This window comes from Pinus tabuliformis, chromosome 3_2 (assembly GCF_031772625.1).
Source record: "Pinus tabuliformis cultivar Carrire ecotype Pingquan chromosome 3_2, CPIR1, whole genome shotgun sequence".
NCBI lineage: Eukaryota > Viridiplantae > Streptophyta > Pinopsida > Pinales > Pinaceae > Pinus > Pinus tabuliformis.
The window spans coordinates 772,625,123-772,644,816 of record NC_142302.1 but is presented as its reverse complement, the minus strand read 5'-3'; the positions used below and the strand labels follow the sequence as shown (position 1 = coordinate 772,644,816).

Here is a 19,694-nt window from a genome sequence, read left to right as displayed (position 1 = left end):
TCGCTCCCTGAGTCACTCCCTAACAGACCAGGGAGCGTAAATTTTTTTACGGGAGCGATTTTGGGAGCGCGCTCCCGAACCGCTCCCGCCCGGAGCGCGCTTCGGGAGCGGGTTCGAAGGGGGGGGGCGCTCCCCCGCAACACTGTGTAACTACCATCAAGGTGATTCATTCCAACTTCTTGAGGCCTTTTGACCTTTTGTCTTCAAACTCAATGATAATTCAAACTTTGCCTAAATTTAATTTACAAAGTTTGGATGAGGGGTTGACATTATGGATCCATTTCGAATCAGAAAATCCAAAAATAGTCATCATATAGTCTACAATCAAATCAAATAGCATAATCATCTGAATCTATATCCTCTACATTCTCTGCATGGGTATGCTTGGCATCTTGACTTGATGCCCTTGAAGGCTGAACACAGTGCCTGCAATCCATGGTGGTGGAAGCAGCTGCAGGTCATTTAGGATAAGTCCAGTCACGATAGAAGGCGGGCATCACTAAATAGATCGAAATTAGGTTCTATGGTAGTTATAGGTTTTTTTTTCCAATTTTTAATTTTATTTTTTCATTTCTTTTGTTCATAAAAAGGATTCACTCAACCAAAACAATACACCGTACAAGAACAAAGTTTGTTCAAATCATGGAGACATATTGCATGATAATTTGGTCGTTTTGCCAAGAATAACAAGTGCAACAATTTTCTTATCATATATGTATAAAAATGTCTTCTCCTTTTAGAATGCTAGAAGCACCTCGCAAGGACGTTTTCAGATTAAGAATAATGTAAGTCATATATCAGACATATATTTCAATACCAGATCAAGTGTGGTACATGGGCTAAAACAATGTTCAATACGTCTTTGAGCTAAGTGATACGGGGAAACGAGTATGAGTTTGGGTACGAAACGTGACCCCCCCCCCCCCCCGCCCCCCAAATTTTGGAAATGGGGAAACACAATATATATATAAGGACATTTAAGAAATATGTGCAATCATAAAGCATACATGATACATTCTAATTTACTAGATTATGATTAAATTGTCCAATGTCAATGCATAAACTATAAGTCTCTAAATTTACATCACATTTACTCATGAATGATCACATAATGAAAAAAACAATATCCAAAATCAGCCACGAGAAATTTATAATTTTTTGTCCCATGTTTGATTGAGAGTCTCCTGTTGCATAGTCGAACGACCTTAGTGCTCTTGATTAAATACAAGTTCCATACCCTAGTACATGACAAAATCCAATGGAAACATTGCAATCCCCCCAATCCTGAAATCCTGAAAAACAGATAAGTCTGTTGGATTTTGAGTGAGATCTAAAATTCTACTTTCTCCATATGAAATCCAATGAGGGCGAAACCACTCTCAAACATCCTGAGTCATTTCATGGTAATGTTAAAAAATTAAGTAAAAGGATGAAAATGAAAGATAAAAGAGAATGTCATTACCATGAACTGCATATCAACACTAAGGCCATAGGCTTCAACATTAGGCTACCCCACTAAAAAAATTGTTTCCAATCTTCAATAGCTCCCTCTATCACTCCTGAATTGGCAGGGAGCAAAAATAAGAAATAAAAAATAAAACGAAAAATCTAAAAAAAAAACTGAAAAAAAAGTCACTCTATCACTAAGACGTGGCTGTACGACCTAGAAACGCGTTTCAGACCGTACTGGGCCACGTTTCCCCCACATGAAATGTGGCAATACGACCTGAAATGTGTTTCCAGGCCATACCAAACGCGTTTCCGCGTTTCCATTTCGTTTCAGCCCAGCAACGCCCTTAGGACCAGCATTTCCTGCAACATAGTCTTTGAGATTTGCAATTGATGAGCCACAATTCCATAGTAATAAATAAGAGATAAGCTACCAAGACCCATATATGGATCTACCAGATTATATCATCCATAAGAATCAAGATATGATATGTAAACATTGCACATATAGAAAATGAGTTTGTAAACGTTCACATGATGTCACATTGCACACATCAAAAACTCAGGAGTGTAGTGGAAAACGCAAATTGGTGTGATTTATAACGGGGTTAATTCATAGGGAATTACTAGGATTTTTAGGACCGCAAGCCTTTACTTTTTTTATTTAAGTTCTTTAAAAAATGGAGTTATCTTGGAAGATTCACCGTTGGTCTGTTTCCAGCAGACCAATAATGGACCCAGGCAGAAACATGGATCTTGGATCTGACCAGGGCGGATCCGGCAACTTAGTATAAGAGGTAGAATGTACGTTCATCAAGCACCAACGGTATTGCAGATAATGCAGAAGACAACCTTATGAGATTTGTTGAAAAGAATCACCACTTAGTTGGCACTGACAACTGTGCTTGGAAAAATTGGAATAAATCCACAAGGAGAAGGGATTAAGGATGGCATGCAACCCGAGCTTAAAACGTGTTAATCATCAGACAACTGTGAGCAGCGAGTTCCCTAACACTGGAATTGAATGCGATGACTTGTCCTTTTCGAAACCAACACAGATAACTGATAACTACACATGGCATCAGTTGTTTGCAATTTTGTTATGAACCAAAAATCAGTTGTTTGCAATTTTGTTATGAACCAAAAATCTTAACTCTCAGCAAAGAAGGTAGCATCAGTATGTGTTCAGTACATGTCACATGCCGTTTCAAGAGACCCTTGGCAGCTTATTCTAAGTCTGTGAAGACCGGCTATAAAGTCGGTGCCAAATAAGCACGGAACTATGTTCCAGCCCCGAGCTTCATCAGCTCAAAGTCAAAATAAGGCCATAAGCATTAAGCTTGTGCCCTAATTTCTGATCCCTTCCTACTTGGATGCGTATGATTGGTGACTCTTTCCATTCTTTGTATTTAATTTGAATTTTCTTCACTTTATCTCTAAATAATTTATTACTGTAATCTGCTGGTTCAATTGTAGATCATAGTAACATTATCTCCGATGTTTGTGATGGATATAGATGGCCAATATCTATTATTAAGCATGCTTTCATGCTCATAATTGGGTGCCCCAAACAGATGGGTATAGAATTGCTTTTATTGGTATCATTTAGCAGCAAGAATTCATACTCAGAAGAGTCTAAAAGTGGGTCCTGGCATTTAAACATATTTATGTGAACTAAGTTGCATCAATTTACACCAAAAAGCTAGTCTGTAAGAGCTGTCTTTTGATACATAAACACACAAATATGCATCATAATCAGGACCTGAGATTGCTCTAATGATAATGACATTACAGTAGTTTTTTTAGGATTCTTTGCGGCAAAGGAGAGATGTATCAAAAGCAGAAAAGATCAATGGGTAAAATTTTATATATTCGAAGAAAACATATTGTTAAGGGAGATGAACGCTTACACTTACTTGCAGAAAACATAATGCTAAGGGAGTAAGACGCTTACAGCAACAGGAAGAACATCGCCTTTTGTGCCAAAAGCCATGAACACAGCTCTAGGGCGCTTCTGAATGCCATCCTGGGCCTCCATTTGGGGAGATTTATGTCCCGCGAACAAGTGTGATTTCTATGCATGTATCAAGGAACCGCATAACTAGCCCGAATTGAACCTTATTGAGCTAGAAATGATTGAAATCCGACCAGCAAATACCCAAAATTTGGCTGGAATAGATGATGTCCATGTCCTGATAGTTTCAGAAGCATCAAAAACCCAAGGCATTGCAATCTCCCAAAACCATTACAACAACGCTGCATCAAAATTCGTCAGCTAATCAATTTAACCATTACAACACCGTCAGATCAGAATTTGCCAGCGATTCAATTTAACCATTTCAACAATTCAAAATCAAAATATACCGATCCTCTTCCATGGCCTTTAGTTGACAAAATATGTAACTACAGCTTCTAGATTGAGTTAAAGCTCAATTAAAACTTGTTTCTTTTTCTTTTATAATTCGGGTTTTTGACATTTCCGATTCAATATTTAAACCAAGTGAAAACCATTTTCGAATTAATCTGTGAAATTATTAAAAATTATTTTTATTAAATCAATTTAAACCAAATATAGTTATGATATTATAATTATAAAATATTTTGAAAGGGTTAAGAGTATCTTTATCTCTTTTGCAAATTTCAGGAATATCTTGGAATATGACCAATAGTAGTTATGTTATGTTAATTTTTTGACTTTGATGATGTCTAACTAATTCTTACCGATAGGGTGACCTACCGGAAAGACCTTGTCGACAAGTGCGTACTCGTTCTCCAATATAATATTTTCTCATTTTGGTAATGAATACCATGCAAACAATATGTATGGCTAAGTGTGAGGCGGGTCTCGAAGAATGAACCATCGCCTCCACTTGGCATTTGATGTCTAGCGTGTGGCTTAATTTTGTGATATGTGATGCTTTCGTAGAATGGTTGGGTTATCACATTAATTTCTAATGGGTGAGCACAAGTGAAGTTGGAAGCATTAACCAGTCAAGACATTCCTTATTCTCTTCCCCAGCAGGCATGTGGGTGCAAATATTGGCGGGTTTGGATTTGCTCTTGATATCTTATGATAGTCAATTGCGCGATACTAATGATCCTCCCATGATGAGGGTCCTTGGGATGGCAGAAGAATGGGTAAAACAGCCCACCTAGGGTTTGTCTAAGGCATTGTCTCAACTAGTTTCTTTGTCTGGTAAAAGCAGTGTCAAGTATGTCTGCTTATATAACGGTTTGAATGATACCCTTCCTTTTTTTAACAAAGTCGAATATTGGATATTCTATTCAAAAAAGAGGAGGGAGCAAGCTCCCATTACATGATTTTTGGAGCCAGCCAAACTAAGAGGGAGGGCAAGAAGAAGGCACCTTCCCAATCAGCTGCATTCCTGATTTCATAAGTTCCAAATTTCCTACTATTAGCTGCTTATAGATTCTTACATATAAGTGCAGAAATACCTAACATTTACATTTCATAGTGCTAGAAACTACTTAGTTACAAACTTGAGTTACTAAAGTTGATGCAGGGTAAGAACTACAAAAAGGATTCATAAGAGACTGAACATTGATTCATAAAAGACTAGTTCATCCTATTTCTTACTTACAGAGGGCTCTTCTTTTGGCTTGTTGTTGCTGCTTCTGTCCCCAGAGACTGAGTTTTCCCCAGTCTAGTTGGTGAGGATACCTTTTAAGAATGTTATGGAGTTCTCCAAATGTGCATACTTGTTGTTCAAAGCTTCAATTTGTGTGTTCTGGTTGGCAAGTTATCCCATTAAGAATGCATTCTCTGACTTCAACTAGTGCCAAATCTCTTTTATTATTTCTCTTAGTTGATCAATCGTAAACTTGTTGGTTCTGCAGTAAACATGTTTCTCATTCTTGGATGCTCGATCAAGGGGATCCATTTTCCCTTTACTACAATTGGAAGCCTTTGAAGAGTTCTGACTGTAGTTATGAGGATGATGAGGCTTGGATAAAGAGAAGCTCAAATCTGAAGGCCTTAACAGAGAAAGGATCGATACAGTAGTTCTTGGCAGAGAAGCAAGAGGTTGTAAAGAACTATGGCATGACAAAAAGAGATCTGACTTATACTAGATGGCAGAGAGGCACCGAGAAGCAAGGAAACCCGAAACGATGTTAGTTGTCTGCCCTTGTCTTGCAGAAGGAGCAGAAGGAATACAGGATACTCTCTATGGGCGTGTAGCAGGGAAACAAAGTGAAGGGAAGGGTAATGAGACAGAGTGGAGGGAACCAATGCAAAGGGAAGCAATGTGAAGGGAGGGAGTGGAGTGAACTGTGGGGGAGGGAGAAGATAAATAGAAAAATAGGAGGGTGGGGAGCACCATGCGGGAGAAGGACAAGAGGAGGTCATGGGAAGAGGGAGAGGGTCGATCATACAGGATGATTGTAATTAGGCAGAGAGCAACAACAAGGAAGATTTGGAAGAGATTATGCTCTAGTTTTGAAATGAAAGGTGCAGAGATTAATAAAAGCCAATCCAAATTACGAAGTGACTGTGATTGGATTGTGAGGGGGGAGCAATGATTATGGAATTTGGAGAAAAAATATTTCATTTTCTATCCACACTTCTCTTAGGGATCATGCCACTGCTTTATTTGCTTGGTTGTCTGCATTTGTTTTTTTTTCCCTTGAGATATGCAGGAAGGTAATTTGTCCCAAGTCTTGTAGTTGTTAACTGATCCTGGTTGTGATTTGGCCTAGCGCTGCATTTTTCGGTTTGGTCTTCTTGACCATTTCTTGGATGAGGATGGAGGAGTCTCCCAAAATGATTGGGTTTATTAGATTTTTTTTTAATTTTGGCTCCCAAAAGGAACCCATATGCCTCTGCCTTGTTGTTTGAGACCGTGCCCAATCCCCACTCAAAAGAGGTAGTGTTTTGCCTGTCTTGGTCGAGAATAATGCCTCCTACACCTGCTTTTCTCGAGTTCAACTTTGATGCACCATTAAAGAAAATACAAGGTCTATTAAGAGCATTCAACCATAATATGAATTCTTCCTCCTTTAAGCGGATTTTCCAACTCTTATTGACCTCTTTCCTTTTGGGTATGTTTGGCAGTTTTGGCATGTTGTCTGCATAGTTGATCCATGCTCTTTCTTCATGTTGTAGTTGGTTGAAGTCTATTGTTTTTGTTCCTTTAGCTGATAGGAATTCTGAAGCTAGCCCACGTGTTTTTTAGAGCACCTTGTCAACTTTTGGCTTAGAGTTCTGAAATATTTGATTGTTCCTTGCAAGCCAAATTTGCCAGCAGAGGAAGGAGGGTAAGCTTGTCCAAAATCTTTTAATGGTATTCTTATTTTTGAGAGAGTAAGGGTACTTGTTTTTCCATGCTACATGGAATTCAGTGATGGGCCGAGATAGATTCACAACTATGTCCAAGGGGCATACAAGAATATTCCAACATTCTTTTGCAAAATTACACTCAAGGAAGAGGTGTTGGATGCTCTCTTCTGCCATGAGACACATACGACATTGAGAAGGCCCTGATCCAGGTCTGGGTGTAATGAAGGACCCTTCCAAGACCTTTTACTTTCGTGATGTGTTAAATTGCATTTTAAAAGAACATTAATGAATACATCTGCATGTTGTAAAGAAGAGGAATAAGACAATCATCAGCACATGAAAACATAAGACGTTGATAACGGAGTTCGTCCAGGAGGGACTACGTCTCCAGGCCCTAATGTCAAGATGGTGTAGGCCGCTGCATTAAGTGCTGTCAATAATGGTGATGTACACAAGAGATGATGTCGCGATCATACAAGGAAAAATGCCCTCACGCAGGAGTGGCTCTAAGAGATGTTCCACAACTGGAACTCTCAATCAAAAGACTCCTATCAGTATGACACAAAAACATGCATGATGAGTATCCCGCCAACATGGCACAAAAGGGATCTCAATGCAAAACATGCATGACGACAACAAGAGTATCCCAACAACATAAAACAAGGGATCTCAAAACATAACATGATGAGTTATGGCAACAAGTACATCACATAGAAGATTCGCATCAAATCAAGCAAGGAATCATGACAACATGTAATAAACAAGATCATGCATCAACATCAATCAAGGATCTATATAGCATAATGCATAAAGAAGAAGTACATGAACACCTCATATACCTCACAACCAAGGGCCATCTGAAGAAGTGGATGTCACACTGCTGAAGCTGCTCAGACCATCAATCTCAAGGCATCGATTGTATGAAGATGACTACTCGCACATGAAGGTGGACATCTGCACTGGCACTTAGAAAAGAGACTAGAAGAAGAAATGAGAGAATGACAAATCTGAGTGTACCATCAGATTTGTGGTGTCGAGTAGTGCTGAATCGACTGTCCAAAATCCGAATTCTAAGAAGTTGAGAATTCTGGGCTCAAGGAATCTTTTAGATTCCCCCAGGATTCCTCAAAGATTCTGCTCCATGGATGGACTGGAAATCTGCAACTCAGATGGTGAATTTGATCTCGCCATTGCGATCCCTGCGGAAAACCATGAAAAACAAGTATAAACTTGACTATATTCTGACATGGAAAAATTTTACCTCCTTGGGAAAATTTCAAGGCTCATGGTTCTGCTCCCTGTTTTCGCTAAAATCATGGTTCCACATGCATTCTGAAAATGACCGAAAAATGCAGAACTCTGATGGAGAAATGGACAGCACCATTGCGTTCGTGGCGACGAGAGGTGTAGAATCCATATAAAATTTGTCAATTTCTAACAAAGTGAAAATTTTGCCCTCCTACAAAATTCATGGTTCCTGCATTAAAAAATTAATTAATTGTCTTGAAATTCGTGCCTACAGTCTCTCCCCCTGTGCACTAGTGAAAATGACTATTTAAATAAATTCTTGGGCGGATATACCAATGTGATTTGGTTGGTGCATTGGTAAGTTTAGAATATGGTTGAGGAGGGGTCAGGGGATCAAATCCCGCCCCTCCATATATATTTTTATCAAATCAAAATGATATATATTAATGGGGGTCAAGTCCACATTGGGCGGCCCGCCCCTTAAACCCCGCACTAACATTTGGCACCCTTAGCTGCTGTTGGTATATATATATATATAATGGCGCATTCAAAATCAGTGATCGGCGTGGTCAGCACCTTCAAAATTGGCAATCGACGCGTGTTGTCGGCGTATTTGAATATCGGCAATCGACGCTATTAAAAATCGGCGATATATAAATTGGCGATCGGCGTATATAAGGTATGGTCGTTGGCATATATATCGGTGCGAATTAAGGGGTTGGGGCGATGGGGTGTGGGTCGGGTCCACCGCCGGTGGCCCGCCCACCCGTAATACATATAACAATATATGCGACACAGGAGGGTTGGGGGGGGGGGGGTTATGGCCGTCGATCCCAAACAAATATATATTATTGTTGCGATTTGGCCGGCGGGGAGTTATGGCCCGTCGGCCTTATAAAATATTTGGTTATGAAATTTTGGGGTGGCGGGGGTGGTGGCCTGCCACCTCATAATAATTATTTTTTATTTTTATAAAGAGGGAGGTTGCTTTGAAACTTCTAGAAAATAAGGGTCATTGGGCAAATTAATGAGGCAACAATTTCGACTGATTTCAGGAGCTAGGTTTATGCCTCGGGGTCGGTCAAATTGTAGGACACTTAAACTTGGCCCATAGCCCAACTTTGACCAAAACTTTGACTGGCCCGTTCTCCCTCATACGAGCTCGGTTTGATGAACCGTTCGCACCTCCGCAATCAGGACGACGAGATCTATGCTTTAGTCCTAGGTCGAATTCATTCTGAGCACTTTGATTTTTGAGTCCTCTTTGTCCTGTGTGTCTCTCTGAGCCACCTGGATCAATCCTCCCCACTGAGGAGCTTTTGGTCCTCCAAAAGCATGAAAAAAATAATCTGCAACTTTCTTTGTACCCTGTCTGCATCATAAGAATCCTGAAAATGTCTCGCTTCCCTCTCTTTCACCTTTGTTCTTCAGAGCCTTAAGCGACGAGCCGACACTTGCTACTTCTGCAACCTTGTAGTACATTGTTTTGCAAATTACATGCTTAATTGACATGACCAACTAAAGACCCAAACGTCCCACACTTGCCACGAGTTTATAGCACATACTCGGTGGTCAAGTTTACAACAAGATGGACGCAATACCCCAGCTACGAAAATAAGGCCAACCTATCATGGTTGCTTCAACAAGTGATGGAAAACACATCATCACTGCAACACATGATTTACATACATAAGGCCAAACATTATTGTTTCGACAAGTGATGGAAACATAACATCACTTTCAGAGTGTAAAATACGACTCAAAACATGACCAGACATCATTGTTGTTGACCAAGTGATGGAAACACATCATCACTTTTACATTTTAAAATGCAACAAATGATTTACAAAAGAATGACCATGAAACGAAAACATGTCTAGAAACCATTTTTCACTTATCAATGTGAATGGGTCACCTCCTTGAGGTGGTTTTGCTGGTCGAACAACTGCTCTTCCTGGTTCACGCACCGACGCTTTGTCTTTAAGGTGCTGCTCTGGATGGAGCCTCCAACAAGTGGCTCTTTGATGGCCATTTCTGTCGCAATGACTGTAGTAGGTTTTCTTTCTCCATATCTGCTTAATCGGTTTCTTTTTCATGTTGTTGAGAGGGTCTTTCACGCCTCATCCTTTTGAGTGCTACCATCCTTTTCCAACACTTAGAAAATGTGTGGTTATTTAATCCACAAAAGGTGCATGTTTTTCGACGCCATGTTTTACATTAATTATTATCAACATGATCATAATTGAAATGAACATTCGAAGATCGAAAGTGGTTATAACTTCCCTTGTTGTCTCTAATGTCAGTATGGCGATGAGAGCTTACCTCAGCTCTCTCCCTGCAATGGGCACTGCCGTGAGATGATGGGGATGTGTTCCCATCATTTTCTTTCCTCGACGATTTCAACGATGTCTTAGACAACTCTGACACCTTTGAGCACTCTCCTTTAGTGTATCTCGAGCCTGCAAATCGATGTTCGTGCACAACCTCCAAAGGTTGAGTGATGCCTTGGTTATTAACACCAAGTTCTTCTTTCTCCTCGTGCCTCATCCTTGTAAGGAGCCTCGTGTTTGTCCCTGTAATTGGGATCTCCAAATCTCCAACAGACATCATACTATGAGAAGATGAAACCGAAAGGAAATCAACATCTTTTACCTCCTCTTTCGATTTGGAAAGAACTGATGAGGGTTTCTCATCATCCGTTGTTGGTGGTTTGCTAGCTGCCTCGGCACATTCCCCAACTTCTTTTCTCACATACCCAAGTCCTGCCTGACGGGGTAATTCCTCCACTTTGATGGGGTTGACAATGCCTTGGCCATTAATGCCCAAGCCTTTTCCTTCATACCCCATTTTCTTCAACAATTTGGAGCCAATTCTTGTGGTATGATTTTCAAAAACAGCAAAATCATCATCAGGAAACATACATGAAGATGGAGAACTACTTTTTACCTCGCATGGGTTACGCTGCAGCTTTTCCAAGGCCTCGTCCTTTGCTTGCAGCTGTCGTAGCAAACTTTGTTTTTCCTCTTTCTCTTCATGTAGGCGCATCTTCAATTCATCATTCTCTGTTTGAAGATTATGTTTATTTTGCTTCAGTTCTTCCAGGGCCTCTTCCGTGGTTTGCAACTGAAGCTACAATTGCTCCTTTTCCTCTATCTCTTTCTGTAGAGTTTCATACATGATTTCCACTCTTTTGGAAATGTTGAGCATGGTCTCGTACATCGCTTTTTCATCCTCTGTCGCTGCACGTTCCATTGTTCACGCTGTAATTCACATCAACGTAAAGACCGCTCTGATACCACTTGATCAAGGTTCAGGTGTAATGAAGGACCCTTCCAAGACCTTTTACTTTCGTGATGTGTTAAATTGAATTTTAAAAGAACAATAATGAATACATCTGCATGTTGCAGAGAAGAGGAATAAGACAATCATCAGCACATGAAAACATAAGACGTTGATAATGGAGTTCGTCCAGGAGGGACTACGTCTCCGGGCCCTGGTGTCAAGATGGTGTAGGTCGTTGCATTAAGTGCTGTTAATAATGGTGATGTACACAAGAGATGATGTCACGATCATACAAGGAAAAAGTTTCCTCATGCAGGAGTGGCTCTAAGAGATGTTCCACAACTAGAACTCTCAATCAAAAGACTTCTATCAGTATGACACAAAAACATGCATGATGAGTATCCCGCCAACATGGCACAAAAGGGATCTCAAAGCAAAACATGCATGACGACAACAAGAGTATCCCAAAAACATACAACAAGGGATCTCAAAACATAACATGATGAGTTATGACAGCAAGTACTTCACATAGAAGATTCGAATCAAATCAAGCAAGGAATCATGACAACATGTAATAAACAAGATCTTGCATCAACATCAATCAAGGATCTGTGCAACATAATGCATAAATAAGAAGTACATGAACACATCATATACCTCACAACCAAGGGCCATCTGAAGAAGTGGATGTCACACTGCTAAAGCTACTCGGACCATCAATCTCAAGGCATCGATCATATGAAGATGATTGCTCGCACATGAAGGTGGACATCTGCACTGGCACTTAGAAAAGTGACTAGAAGAAGAAATGAGAGAATGACAAATATGAGTGTACCATCAGATTTGTGGCGTCGAGTAGTGCTGAATCGACTATCCAAAATCCAAATTCTGAGAAGTTGAGAATTCTGGGCTCAAGGAATCTTTTAGATTCCCCTAGGATTCCTCAAAGATTCTACTCCATGGATGGACTGGAAATCTGCAACTCAGATGGCGAATCTGATCTCGCCATTGTGATCCCTGCGGAAAACCATGAAAAACAAGTATAAACTTGACTATATTCCGACATGGAAAAATTTTACCTCCTTGGGAAAATTTCAAGGCTCATGGTTCCGCTCCCTGTTTTCGCTGAAATCATGGTTCCACGTGCATTCTGAAAATGACCGAAAAATGCAGAACTCTGATGGAGAAATGAACAACACCATTGCATTCGTGGCGACGAGAGGTGTAGAATCCATATAAAAATTTTCAATTTCTGATAAAGTGAAAATTTTGCCCTCCTACAAAATTCATGGTTTCTGCATTAAAAAATTAATTAATTGTCTCGAAATCCATGCCTGCAGTCTCTCCCCCTGTGCATTGGTGAAAATGACTGTTTAAATAAATTCTTGGGCGGATATACCAATGTGATTCGGTTGGCACATTGGTAAGTTTAGAATATGGTTGAGGAGGGGTCGGGGGATCATATCTCGCCCCTCCATATATATTTTTATCAGACCGAAATGATATATATTAATGGGGGTCAGGTCCACATTGGGCGGCCTACCCATTAAAATGCGCACTAACATTTGGCACCCTTAATTGCTGTCGACGATATATATATTATGGCACATTCAAAATCGGTGATTAGCGTGGTCGACGCCTTCAAAATCGACGATCGGCGCGCGCTGTTGACATATTTAAATATCGACGATCGATGCTATTAAAAATTGGCGATTGTATTAAGATATGTGTCACGTGGTGATTAATATCGGCAATATATAAATTGGTGGTCGGCGTATATAAGGTATGGTCCTTGGCATATATATCGGCGCAAATTAAGGGGTTGGGGCGATGGGGTGTGGGTCGGGTCCACCGCCGGTGTCTCGCCCACCCCATAATACATATAACAATATATGCGGCAGAGGAGGGTTCGGTGGGGCTTATGGCTACTGACCCGAATATATATATATATATATATATATATATATATATATATATATGGAGGGTTGGGGCGACAGAGGGTTCAACGGGGATTATGGCCGCCGATCCCAAACAAATATATATTATTGTTGCGATTTGGTCGGCGAAGAGTTATGGCTCGTCGGCCTTATAAAATATTTGGTTATGAAATTTTGGGGTGGCGGGGGTGGTGGCTTGCCACCTCATAATAATTATTTTTGATTTTTATAAAGAGGGAGGTTGCTTTGAAACTTCTAGAAAATAAGGGTCATTGGGCAAATTAACGAGGCAACAATCTCAACCGATTTCGGGAGCTAGGTTTATGCCTCCCAGTCGGTCAAATTGTAGGACACTTAAACTTGGCCCACAGCGCAACTTTGACCAAAACTTTGACTGGCCCGTTCTCCCTCATACGAGCTCGGTTTGATGAATCGTTCCCACCTCCGCGAACAGGACGACGAGATCTACGCTCTGGCCCTGGGTTGAAGTCATTCTGAGCACTTTTATTTTTGAGCCCTCTTTGTCCTGTGTGTCTCTCTGAGCCACCTAGATCAGGACCAAAGAAGCCTTTTTTCCTAAGATTGTTAGTTGTTAATATTTTCCCTTTTAAAAGTGTCAAAAAAAAAATGGGAGACTTTTATTTTTCCATACCGATTTCCATGGAGACCAGTCCTGATGCCCTTGTTGTTCTTGAACTTTTAGATATCCCGATTTCACTGAGTAGTCTCCTCCGAATGGGTCCCATATGAAAGAGTCTTGGATTCCTTGATTGATTGGGGTTGCTCCTTTGAGGAGGGAGATTAGAGAGTCCCACTAATGTTTGAGATCTTGAGGTAAATCAGGTGTCTTCCATTCTTTCCATGAGTTGTCATATTGATCCCATTGTGATATTGACTCCAATGTACATAACCCTTTTGAATTCATCCACCTCCTTATCCTTTGAACTTCTGGGTGGGTGGATAAAGGAGGCTTTCCCATTATACTATTGTTCCATATATTTATGTCTCAACCATCACCTGGCAGTCTTGATGTATTATCCTTGATGAGAGGTAGGACCTTTTTTATGAGTTTCCACATTTGGGTGAAGGGCCTATTGGTGTTTTCCCTGAAAGAAAAGAGAAACGAGAGTAAATTCATATATTTGGATTCCAACACCTGCTTCCACCAGCAGTTGTCCCCAGTGATGAATCTCCAAGCTATTTTTGCTCCTAAGGCCAAGTTCATCATTCCCGGAAGTCTAATTGAGAGTCCTCCTTTCTCGTAGGGGGATGTAACTTGTTCCCATTTTATGAGACTAATTTTTTTGTCTTTGATTTACCTCCTTGCCAAAGGAAACTTCTTGTGATTAATTTAATTTGCTTGTGCACACTTGTCAGGGCTAGAATTGTTGAGAATTGGGAGAGGGAAGGGTTGTCAGGATTGACTTGATTAGTGTAACTCTACCTGCTTGATTAAGCCAGATCATTCCCAAAGTTTGTATTTTATTTTTCATTTTCTCTATATAGCTTGTCCACAGTTCTGCTCTCAGATTTTCTTTTGACACTGGTAATCCCAAATATAGGAAATGGTTCCACTGTGCTTGGAGGGGGATCTCAAGGATTTGTGAAATTCTTTGGAGGGTGCGGGAGGGAGCATTCCATCCATATATTCTTCTCTTTTTGTTATTGAGTAAACATCTTGATGCTTCCATAAACCTGTCAAGCACTTTTTTGAATCTTTGTGCCACTATACAAGAAGCTCCTCCCATTATAAGAGTGTCATTTGCGAAGAGGGAGTGGTTTATACTTTTAGTTCCAGAGCTTATTGAGAGGCATGTTAAGGTATAGTTTCTTCTGCAATGCTCAAGGTTTCTGCTCAGCGAATCTACATTTAATATATAGAGGAAGGGAGACAACAAGCAACCTTGTCTCAATCCCCGAGAGCTTTGAAAATACTCACACGACCTTCCATTGATGAGAGGGGTTATCCATGGGCTGACAATACATGCATTTATAATTTCTATAAGCTCGATAGAGAAGCCAAATTTATTAAGGACAGTTGATAAGAAAGACAGATTGACTCTTTCGAAAGCATTTTCCATGTCAAGTTTTAGAATGAAGCCCTTCTCTTTTCTTGCTAAACTGGAGTGCAGTGCCTCTTGAATGATCATGATGTTATCCACGATCTGTCTGTTAGGAACAAAACCACCTTGGTTTTTTGAGATTAAGTTGGTTAGGAGAGGTTTTATGCAATTGACCATGATTTTGGCGATGATTTTATATGATGAGTTACATAAAGAGATAGGCCGAAAGAGATTGAAAGTTGAGGGTCTTACTTCTTTTGGGATGAGGGCTAGGAAGGTCAAGTTTGTGTAACCTCCCAGCTTCTTTTTCTGGAAGACATTTCTGATCATTCTTATTAGATCCTTTTTAATGATGGGCCAATAGAAGCAGTAGAAAGCTATTGAAAAATCATCTGGTCTTGGTGCTTTATCGGGTTAGAGGCTCCACACAACTGCTTGAACCTCACTTTCTTCAACCTCTTTCAAGAGTTCTGAATTTGTTTCTTCATTTATCCTCTTAGGAATGTGCTTTGTGAAGCTCTCGAAATCTGGATTTACTTGCTCAATTGTTAATAATTTTTTGAAATGGTTGTATGCTTCTTTTTTAAGTGCCTCTTTCCCTTTGATCTCTTGGTCTCCTTCACCTTTTATTTTGTCAATCTGATTTATGATTCTTCTCATCTTTGTTGTGTTATGGAAGAATGCGGTGTTTTTATCCCCAACCTGAATCCAAAGATTTATGGATTTGAGCCTCCATTCTTCTTCCTCTTTCCTATTGTTTCTATAGATTTCCCAGTGTAGTTCTGTCTCCTTCAATTGATTCTCCTTTGTGTGTTCCCTCCTTTGTGGTTCCTTGTGATTATTTTTTGCCTAAATTTTTAGACTATTCTTAACACTTTTTTTGGCGAGCCCGTGATCTTTTGAGTCCAAGTTGTTGCTATAATTTGATTAACTTCTTCTTTGCTATTCCATAAAGGGTTGTATCAAAATGGGAGGGGGACTAAGTTTTCAATTGTCCCTAAGCTGATAGCCATTGGTTTGTGATCAGAGATCGCAGAAGGAATGATTTTTGAAGATACAGAGTTGAATTCTGCTATGATACTATCTTGTATTAAAATTCAGTCCAGTCTCTTTTATATTACTTTTCCCAATCCTTTTATTGTTCCAAGCATATTTCCCATTCTTTGGGGGGATGTCCTTTAGCTTGTGACATTCTATTATACTTTCGAGGGAGTCTCGAGTGTAGGTTTTAACCCTGTATAGAAATTACCTGCATACGAATTCTAAAACACAAAAAATAAACAATGCGAGAGCATAACACATATACACAGAGATTTTCCCCTGGATCCCAAAACTGGGACTATCAGCTTGATTTTTCATTATGTTCCTTTCAATGTTACAATACATATTTATACATGCCGAAGCATCCAATACCATGGACCGAAAACCATCACGTCCAAAACCATGGACCGAAAACCATCGCGTCCAAAACCATGTGCAAAAACCATGCACAAAACCATAGGTAGGTCTGCCCAACCTAATATAGGGTCCAAAAAAAATTTCCCCAGGGCGCTACCTCGGACCCTATATAGGGGGGCTACCTGCCCCCCTATGACCCCCCCCCGCTGCGCAATCAGCGCAACGAAGGGGGGGCTCCGCCCCCTCTTTAACCCCTCGGTTAACTACATGGGCTAATCGTGGAAAGAATATAACACAACCCAACATCGAGAAGGGTCTGCATGAAAAATACCTCCTGATTTCATAACCAAGTTTAAATCAACTCCTACTATAAGGCTTTCGTTTTGATCTTGTAGTAGATTTTATTTGAGGGATCTCCAACATGAATCTTTATCTTTGTAGTGATTTGGTGCATACACATTGTAAAGGCAATTTTGTAGAGGCAATTTTGTAGATCAGATAATTTGTTTCTTAATTCTGTTTTGATCCAATGTTGATCTATTTATTGGTTCTACAGTTCCCATTTGTCCTTCATCCACATTGTACATATTCCTCTTGATGCCCCAGTTGCTTGGAGTATTGAGCCATCGTAATTCCTTAGTTTTTGAATCATTTTTCCCATTTCCTATTCATTGATTTTGGTCTCCTGGATCATGAATATATCAGAGTTTTCCATTGTTAGGAGGTCTTTTGCTGCATTGAATTTCGTAGGGTGTCCCAGGCCTCTACAATTCTAGGAGACCAAATTCATTACTTGCTTTGGGTTGGTGCAGAGGGACCTTTCCCTTGATTAGGTTGATGGCTTTTCTCCTTGTTTCCTATGCTTTTTTCAAGGAAAGAGTCCATTGGTTGTTGTGTTCCCATTTCCATTTCCTTTGTTGCTGCTTCGTCCCTTATTTCCTTATTGGTCTTTCTTCCTTGTCTTTTTTGGAGGTCTGAAGAGAGGAGGGATTCTCTAGATTGGTTTCTTGTGAGGATTCTTTCAAAGGAAGGAGGGGCGGGGACAGGGTGGTTGAGAGGGAGGTTAGGGGAAGAGGAGAGGGAAAAGAGAGGAAGGGAGGAGGGGGGGATGAAGAAGGATTAGCAACGAGAGGTTCTTGAGAAGCAAGAGGAGGATCGAGGGAAGAATCAAGAGGTCCAAAGGGATTGGATTCAAGGAGGGGATTTGATGAGAGGGGCTGCAAAATAGATGAATGAGTTAGGGGATCACTCAAGGGGAGAGGAGGTGACGAGGAGGGGGCTGGCGAGGCAGATGTTTTATTAGTGATTTTCTTCTTTTTTATTGGTTCCCATTTTGTTTCTCAAGCTTCTACTTCTTCGATTCTTCTTTTTTTTGGACATCTATTAGTGAAATGACCATACTCGTGACATACCTTGCATTTGAATGGGATCTGCTCGTAGTCCAATTGTTGAATGTGCGTCCAACTATCCACCTTGATCTTTACTGCTTCAGGGAGTCCTTTGCCTAGGTCAATTTCCGCAAGATCCTTGCGCAAGCATACATATTCTCCTTTGGTTCGCTCCTGTCGATGTGTTTTCCCACTACATTTCCTATTGATTTTACCAACTCATCTCCCTAACAAATAAGGGGGAGGTGAGGAAGACGGACCCAGAATGGAACAACACTTGGCACATCTAGCTTAGGGTCAAAGTTTGGCATTCATCTATTTAGAAATAGACCCCTTGTATCCATGAAGTAAGGCCCATTCCTAAATATCAGATCTTTTTCCTCTTTAGTTTCAAAATGGAAGGTGAAAAATCCTCTTCCACAGAATAAAATGAGGATTTTCCCATGGGTTGAATGAGACCAGTTCCTTTCAACCCATTTTTGCACAGATTTTGGAGAGGGCCAAAGGCCAGTAAACTAACCCACCAAGCCTCTTTTCGATAATGAGAGAGTAGCTCGATGGGGTAAGGAGGGAGGAAGAACGATTTCAGGGATATCTTCAAGATTTTTTATGAATTTGGAGACAATAGGTTTGGTTCGAGGAGGTCCTAATGAAGAAATGAGACTGGCAAAGGCTGAAGCAGACTCTTTTGGAGGGTGCTAAGCTGTAAGGTGTGGTTTAGGAGGAGGAACCCCAGTTGGAGCAGACTCTAGAGGGGTCATGGATGTGGCAGGAGGCCAAGGTTGCGAGGAGAGCAGGAAATAGACTCAGGCAACATAGCGTGAAAAATGGTTTGAATGATACCTTAGGGTGGTGAGTAGTGGAGTTTTCTGAGGGTGGAAAACAACAGTTTCTCTACATGCAAGTTATATGTTGAAGCTCCGCCCCTATTTTTTCAATGCTATATTTCCTGTTAGATTCAACTTAGTTAACAACTCATATGCTCTGGTATCGTTGTGTTTAAATGGCTGAGGGTTAGCTTGTATATCTCTGCAAGCCTTTCTGATACATTCACTAGGGGTCACGACTCTTAAAGCTAGTAGGTTGGTCATAGTTTTTATTGGGTCATGTATGAGCTGGCCATATTGCCATAAGGATAGTTTAGCGTGCCAATTCATAGTGGAGTTGGCGGGGTCAAGTGCAGGTAATCGATGTTCTTTGTTTGTTTCTTGCATAATTCTTCGTCAGGTCTGGTTTTTGAGTTGATGGCAGTCCTCTCTTCTGTCAACCCTCAATCTATTGAACCCTCTGGTTTATCCTTTAATTGTCTAGTTTTGGTTGTGGGAGTTTGGTACCATGCGTCTTTCTCTGTCTCGTTTTAATTATGATTATAACAGAGTTTCTTCTGGTATATTACTGAAGTAATATGGGTTAACACATTTGTCGGTCATGCCCTACAATGACCCTGGTAAATGCACAAGTCTACAACTAGTTTTTTAGGGGTTCCTTGACGATATCCTTGTTATATCTCCAGTGGAGCACCCTAAACTCTCTATCAAGATGCATTGTGTGTTTGGTCTCACACACACTATATCTCTCTCAATTGGGCACTTTAGATAGTTTTGTGGGTTATCTAGAATTTTTCTCAAGA

At 40.4% G+C, this 19,694-nt stretch overlaps 1 protein-coding gene across 11 annotated transcripts in view; it reads right to left on the bottom strand.

The window, feature by feature from the left end:
• The window catches only part of LOC149182907 (UDP-Glycosyltransferase superfamily protein), a 284,880-nt gene extending 280,951 nt beyond the window's left edge, over positions 1-3,929 (bottom strand). For 9 of the 11 annotated variants that reach the window (XR_016257161.1, XM_089416999.1, XM_089417004.1 and 6 more), the window contains exon 1: positions 3,404-3,807. Coding sequence is in view for 9 of the 11 variants with exons in the window: in XM_089416999.1 (XP_089273125.1) it covers positions 3,404-3,487 (84 nt within the window). In the remaining 2 variants the exon portion in view is untranslated. The other 2 variants (XM_089417000.1, XM_089417002.1) reach the window with 2 other exon arrangements.
• Positions 3,930-19,694: the final 15,765 nt, after the last annotated feature.